Source organism: Nicrophorus vespilloides, unplaced genomic scaffold (assembly GCF_001412225.1).
Source record: "Nicrophorus vespilloides isolate i.1.1-1 unplaced genomic scaffold, Nicve_v1.0, whole genome shotgun sequence".
Classification (NCBI taxonomy): domain Eukaryota; kingdom Metazoa; phylum Arthropoda; class Insecta; order Coleoptera; family Silphidae; genus Nicrophorus; species Nicrophorus vespilloides.
Genome location: NW_017096725.1, coordinates 130,558 through 138,650, shown reverse-complemented (window position 1 = coordinate 138,650; position 8,093 = coordinate 130,558). Strand labels below are relative to the sequence as shown.

The following is an 8,093-nucleotide window of genomic DNA, read 5'->3' as shown; positions in this document are numbered from 1 at the left end:
CTATTGGCTATTGGCTATTGGCTATTGGCCAAATGTTGACAATTTCCCATTTTAATAATTTTCTCAGAGACTATAATAAAAATAAATTGATTTAAAAGATGCATATAAAACAGTGGTTCCCAAAGTGGTCTATATCGACCCCCAGGGGTCTATGACAGCCAGCAAAGGGGTCTACGTCAGCGAAAACATAAATTGGGGTCCATGAAATGAAAATGGGGGTCCACGATAATTTATCTCAACATACACTGATAGTACCTATTTACTTATATTATACTATCTTATAATATAAAGACATATACATTATGTATAAATGTAACCTATGATGTAAATAAATTATTATATATGTTTATAAAATTGTGTAAGTTGTAGGATGTATGCATTCTCTTTGTGGTCGGAATATATTTTGAACCTGGAATGTAGCGAATTATGGAATATAGCGAGGAAATTTTTGATTTCCTTTCCATCGTCATACCTAGTCAGCGCTGTTACCAATCTCTTAACGAAAAAATGAAACAGACTGGACATCATTAGCCCAGAAGATTTTAGATTAAACCTGACATAATTGACGCCAAATGTTGACAATTTATTATTAAAGCATCAGGTTCATCCTTCTCACTAAAAACATTTACTTATTGCTTAGTTTATTTTATGTTACGTATATTTTATATAACAGATACCAAATTTTATTTTGAGTGGTTTTAATTTAAATTCAATTAATAAATGTATAAAACTTAACATGTGTTTTTACTTTAAGTTTTTAAAACTAAACTTCACTACAGTTAGAAACTTACAAAAAAATCAATTTCAGGTAAGAAGTCTACCCAAAACAGAAAAACATGGCAAGGGTTCTACGACATAAAAAAAGTTTGGGAACTTCTGGTGTAAAAGTTGGATATTTGAGGAATATAGCGAGTATTGAATTATTTCTGTGGTTTTATCCAGTTTGGCTGTAATTCCTTCAAAATAGAGAGATAAATAGAGATTTAAGCGAATTATGCTGAAACAACTAAAATTAAATTTACTAAAGAATAGTATGCTTGACTCTTTGATGGGCGTTGGTACACGCAATGTACCACCTTTTGAACCTGCCTAGTAGGGCATTATTATAGTTTTCTAGAAAATATACAGGAAAGAGAAATTACCATTTAATTTGGTTGGTATCTCAAGAAATCAATTTTGATAGTCCATACCAGTGATTCTCAAGGTGTGGGTCACTTGGTGAGTCGCAAAAAAATTGATGTGTTTCTACGATTTTCTGAGTATGTGTACAATTTTTTAAGTGCAAAGGATTTTGCGGATCAAAAAGTTTGAGAACCACTGGTCCATACCATCCAATATTGATTCAGTTAACGAAGTTGTCTAAAAATGTGTTGGGTCTAGAAATTTAGGAATTTCTGGCCGCTCAAAGAGTTAAAATATTATAGTTAATATAGAAATTACGATTGTTACATAATTCTCATTTACAATGCGAAATAAATTACACGCATTTGCGTTACAATTACACTATTTTTATTTGTTTAATACCTTAATTAATGTGGAGTTGCTCTTACCAATGTTGCACATTACGTCGTTGATGCATACAACATTTAAATGTTATGTTAAGAAATTATATAAAATAACTAGTTTCCACAACGTAAATAAGTCAAATGTAGCGTATAATTTTCATACAAAACTACGCAAATCGCAAGACACGGACTCTTGCCACATCGACCGTGGGTAATCGTATTAATTAGGCCTAGATTTACTCTTCTTTTTTTTTTGTTCTCTGCACAATATTTAATTGCGATTCGGTTCGCTTCTTTCGCGCGCTTCGATCTTCCGAATTCCCGAAAGAAGAATGGCCAATTTATAATTAACGAACAACGACAGCAACAAACAAGAACAAAACAAAAGAATATATACATATATATAGAGAGTACACAGGAATGGGAGAAACAACGGGTCTCGAAGAATATTCATCGAATTACGTAAAATGAAATAATAAATAAACAGCAGAACAAAACAAAAAGAACCGAACGAGATGGGAGAGAGAAAGAGAAGATTCTATTTTTTTTTGTAATGCGCGCGTAGCAAGCGTGGGAGGAAATCTCCCGGTAAAAGTAAGTACTCTATTTAGATAAAAGACAATGGATTGCCAAATGTGCGCGTCTCGTATATAAACCAAATATTTTTTCACATCTCATCAGTACTCGTCTTCATCTAATCTATTGAACATTAGCAGCTGTGGGCTCCCAAAAACCAACATGATTTCACTCAAGGTATGTTTTTTACACTTATTCATATAAATTAAACAAAATTAACAAGTAAAAAAATTTATAATTAAGTTCGTCTTGAAACTTAATTAAAATTACATGTTTTTTCTTACTAATTTTATTATAAAGTAAACTAAAATTTGCTTTACTATATATTTAAATTGAACAAGTGTCTTGTAGATCAAAGTTTAATTAAACTTGAAGTTACATTTGTTACACTGTGGATTAGCAAAGATTCAATTGTAAATATCCAGCAAATCTGTAATTACCATCGCACAATGACTTAACATTCTAAAATTGAGTCATTGTATTTGCTCCAGTTGCGAAATTAGCCCATCAATTAGACTGTCGTAATTCTTTCTTCTAGCTAAAAGTAAATTACATCGATTTAAGCAATCCATTGTACTAATATTTACATGCTGTTTTCCCTTCCCTTCAACGTTAACATAATCTCATTCTTTCTCAAGAAAAAAAGATTTGCATTGTCGTTGGCAACTTAAAAAAGTTAACCAACACGGATTGTGGATAATTTTAAGATGGGTGAACAAAATTAAAATGATTTCGATTCATTTAAATTATGTTTACTCTTGTCTTCATCATTAACATAATTTCATTCTTCCTCAAGAAAAAATAAGATTTGATTTATCGTTGATAACTTGAAAAAAATAAGCAATGCGTGTTGTGAATAATGTTGAGATGGGTGAACAAAATTATATCGATTTATGCAACTTTATTCCATTAATTTGGATTATGTTTTCTCTGGGCTTCAGCATTAACAAAATCTCATTATTTCTCAAGAAAATGTTAAGAAATACGTGTTGTGGATAATCTTAAGATGGGTGAACAAAAATAAGAGATGTTGATGTAAAATGAAGTCAATTATACCGATTTATGCAATCGTATTCCATTAATTTTGATTATGTTTTCCCTTGCATTCATTATTAACATAATCTCATACTTCCTGAAGAAAAATAAGATTTGATTTATCGTTGATAACTTGAAAAAATTAAGCAATGCGTGTTGTGGATAATGTTGAGATGGGTGAACAAAATTATATCGATTTATGCAACTTTATTCCATTAATTTAGATTATGTTTTCTCTGGGCTTCAGCATTAACAAAATCTCATTATTTCTCAAGAAAACGTTAAGAAATGCGTGTTGTGGATAATCTTAAGATGGGTGAACAAAAATAAGAGATGTTGATGTAAAATTAAGTCAATTATACCGATTTATGCAATCGTATTCCATTAATTTTGATTATGTTTTCCCTTGCATTCATTATTAACATAATCTCATTCTTCCTGAAGAAAAATAAGATTTGATTTATCGTTGAGAACTTAAAAAACTTAAACAATTTGTGTTGTGAATTATACTTGAATTGATGAAAACATACAGAGAAATCTTAATGTAAAATAATGTTCTTTTCGGTATAATTTGTTTCTTGCTCCAATTTAATATTTTTCGGTTGAAAACTTACACAGTTAAGCAAATTGTTGTTAATACTTTAATAGGTGAAAAATACTGAAGACTTTACTAATACTTTCATATTATGTAACTGTTTGTAACTTACCTGAATAACGGTGGAGCACGTTGTATAATTCAACAAACGTGTTTACATTCAGAAATCCAATTACACACGAAGAGACAAAGTAATCACGTTAAAGTTTAGAAATATTTTAATCTCTACTCGATTTTCCATCGTTAATCAAACTTAACTATTGACAAACTGTATGAAAATAAATAATAACAACTGTACATTTTAATAATATGTCAGAAATATTTACAAAACCTACTTTTTAATACATTATTTATAAACATTTACATTTGAACTAATGTTAATAGATAATTTGTAGATTGACTTGAATTGTATTTTATTTTTTCAGCTGTCTTGCATGGTTCTTGTGTCAGTGGCCGTCGTTATGTGCGAACCTCCGTCTCCTCAATATGGAGTTCCCTTTGGAAACAACAATAACCATAACAACAACAACAACAACAATAACGGAGGTTATCACCATAACAACGGACAGGGCATAAACGGAAACGCGCCAATAAACAGCTACGGAAATCCCAATTACAACGCCATCCACGATCATCACGAGTACGGAGAGGTAAGAGAAAATAATCTAAATAAACCTGAAGGCATCAGCACTGATCATTAAATTGTAGCCCAAAGCCTACGAATTCGGGTACCAGGTCAAAGACGATTACACCGGAACCAATTACAACCGTCAAGAGCACAGCGATGGCAACCAGGTTACAGGATCCTATAGGGTAGCTTTACCAGATGGTAGAACCCAAATAGTCACCTATTACGCTGATTGGAAGACCGGATTCCACGCCGATGTGCGTTATGAGGGTGAAGCCCAATACCCAGACCAATACAACAACGGCTTCGGAAACGGAAACAAAAACAGCGTCTACAACACATACGGAAACAGCAACAATAACCATAACAACAACCATAATAACAATTTCGGAACAAACAACCATAATAACAACAACAACAACAATTTCGGTGTAAACAACCAGTACGGTCCTCCCGTAAACCCCGTTGCTATTAACAACCATTACGCCGGAGCCAACTCTAACTTTGGAGCTACCAGTTCGGTATCGATCAAAGATTATTCCAATAGCAACAGTTACGATAGTTACGCAGATTCCGGTTTCGGAAACAAAGCTAAACCTAGCAACGCGTACGGAGCCCCATAGATTCCAAGTATATCTTATATTTCAATGGCCATTTTTACGAAACTAGTTTAATTGCAATCGCTGTGTTTAATCCAAAGCATGTAGCCTTCATAATAGTATAAATTAGGTTTAACGGTTCATCAATAATCATAATAAATCCAAGCAACGTAACCAAACACCTATGTACATACATCCATGATCGAAATTGCTCATTTAATAGATCAATTAGACGTTTGTTTTGTGTACAAACGAATCGTTTCACGCTCATTTATACTATTAGTGAGATTCATGATGCGAACACAGTTTTATTATATATTTTTTTTATAGTTAACAAAGAATTCTACTTTTATATTAGTAACGTTTTAGCACTTAGTATATAGCTGATCTATTGCAGACATGTACAAACACTCCTTATTTTTATACAAATATATTTTTTCTCAAATACTTTGTTTCTTATTTTAAGTAATGTTCAAAACTTAAACGTTACCTTAGCAACAGTTAAAATCAAAGACTGTCTATATGCAACCAAACATCCTTTAAATAAAAACTCTTACAGATCGCGTCGAAATTTCAAATATAATTAAAATTCTAATTGAAATGCTTCAATCAATTGACTTACAGAAAAACATATACACATATTTTGTAATGTGAATCATTTGTATAACCACAAAAATTTTAAAATTATATTTCAACATGCGATCTATATAATTAAATTACATTACAAAAATGCAAATGCTCCTCACTCCAATTAGTTTAGATGAAATCAAACAAACAATTGCTTGATGCAATAGCAACGATCTCGAGAGAAACAAGACCGGTATGTATCGTTGAATTAGGTAACGAGGAAACGCAGGGATTAGCAATCAAGGAAATACCTGTGAAAACAATTGCGCAACATCCGGACTTTCAAGTTTACTTAAATAAGTACTCAATTTCTTTCTATCAGTATTAGAGAAATTTTAATGTAAAATTAACACATTCAAATTCCATAATAATAATAATAATTAACTCCTTATATATCTGATTTTTTATTTGACATTGTTTGACAGATGAGTGACGTATTAATATACGTCACTCATCTGTCAAAGCTTAACGTGAGTATAACAATAATAATGACAAGTTGAATATAATTTTATTTTATGATGTATGACAGATGTGTGACATATCTGTTTTTGACAGATATGTTACAAAACTCAATAGCAAAGATTACCTGATAATAATTTTAATACTTTATTGAGATGTCAATCATAATGTCAAATTTTATCTTGTTAATTCATGTATTTACATAGTTAGTAAGTAAGTAAATTAGTAGTAAGTACACAAATTACGGCATTTACTGTTTATTATATAATTATATAATCGGCAATAATTTCCAAAATGAAAACAGAAGAAACTGAAGATTACGTCGAACTGGATCGAAACTTTGCATCAGAGAATTTCCGAAAGTGCGCCCACAGGTGGAATCCGATCCGCCCAGATTAATTAATGCGGAGGTGAAAACAATGAAGAAAGTGAAAACCAAAAATATTTTTTTGCATTCAGTTACTCTAATTTGTGAATCAGCTGCTTTTCGCACAAATAGACACAAAAATCCATCAAATGCAAGTGGAATCAATTAAGTGTGTTTTATAACAGATGATACTTTCTACGTATCCCTATATATAGAGTGAGAAAGTAAAACAAAATTATGTTTCGATTATTTATAATTAATTGTAGTCGCGGTGAAAAATGCGCATCGCCTTCGGCAATTTCTATATTGATTTGATTTTCTTCTAGTATTTACAACTATTTGCAATTATTAAAATGATCGTTCTATTTTTAGTTTCAATGTTGTTATTTCTTATTGCTTTATTAAAGAGAATACGTTTTCGCGATAATTATTAATATCGACTAAACATAATATTACTGTTGTAACGGTGTGTGTATATAGTAGTAGCAGTAGTAGTAATAGTAGAGCTCGTTTTGTATCTGAGTATAAGAGTATATGTAGAAAGGTTGGCATACTTCTATCGGCGATCAGTGAAAACTTCTTAACTGGATCAACTTTTTACATCATTTTCACTTTTATAATCTTACCGGACCTTCCCATATCCTCGTAGACGTATTACACACATATATTAAATTTCACGAATCACACCTCGAAAATACTTTTACCTCTTGTTTCGTTTCGTCTCGTCTGAACCGTCGGTCCGTTCGGAGGTTCCATACAAATTTCTTCGGCTCTTTGCGAAAATTCTTCACTTCAATTCCCGATGGAAAGTTTCGCATGCTCCTAATACATACATCTAAGTGATTCTTGCAACAACAACAACAAAAAATAATTCTGCAAACTTCCATCCACAGGCCATTCCAATTTGCATGCATCATTTCTCCATCTTTTCCGAACCGTTTACGTGAATTGATCTAGTTATATTATTTCCAAAGCGTCTTGGCTATTTGTTACAATTAATTCAACGAATAAAATGAATATATGTATTTGCTGAAATTGAATGTAGATTTTAAAAAATGCATTGTCTTCAGTTCTTAATGAACAACAAATAACAAAAGTATGATTAAAATTACAAATAAAAGTCAAGTATTCATAGAATTTAATTGATTATATGTAATTGTAACTCTTGTAATTCGCAATCATTTTAAATTATGTTTCTTTCAGCGCTGAAAAAAGAAGTGTCTTGAACCTTTAGCAAATTTCTCTACAAATGCTACATATTAAAGCCAAGTATTCAGAGAATAATTGTGTCTTTATTGAATTTCTTGTAATTTTTTAAAAGATTGATTGTAAAGAAGTGTCTTTAGTTTTTAGCGATTTTCTCGACAACCACGAACAACAAAGAGATGTTTTAAAATGCATATCAATGTCAAGTGTTCAGAGAATAAGCAAAGTAAATGCACATAATCTTTGAATGAGCAGTGTTTTTAGTTTTCAGCAACGTCGATAAACCATGAACAAACATTGAGATGATTTTATCAAATTTGAAAACCGCGAACGACAAGAATAAGATTATAAATGCATATTAAAGTCAAGAATTCAGGGTATAAATTGAGTATATGGACATACGTGTGTCTTTATTGGATTTCTTGTAATTTTTTAAAACATTGATCGTAAAAAGTGTCTTTAGTTTTTAGCGATTTTCTCGACAATCACGAACAAC

General features: G+C 31.3%; 1 protein-coding gene across 1 annotated transcript; it reads left to right on the top strand.

The window, feature by feature from the left end:
- Positions 1-2,205: 2,205 nt before the first annotated feature.
- LOC108557988 (homeobox protein 2-like) lies at positions 2,206-4,962 on the top strand. Its single transcript, XM_017914748.1, has 3 exons — positions 2,206-2,258; positions 4,137-4,361; positions 4,420-4,962. The coding sequence occupies exons 1-3, from the start codon at positions 2,244-2,246 to the stop codon at positions 4,960-4,962; spliced, it is 783 nt and encodes a 260-aa protein (XP_017770237.1). The 5' UTR covers positions 2,206-2,243.
- The last annotated feature ends 3,131 nt before the right edge of the window (positions 4,963-8,093 follow it).

Bases quoted from the DNA above. Each gene is read 5' to 3' on its own strand.
- LOC108557988 (XM_017914748.1), top strand. The intron at 4,362-4,419 runs GTAAGAGAAAAT...ATTAAATTGTAG, and splicing joins ATCATCACGAGTACGGAGAG to CCCAAAGCCTACGAATTCGG.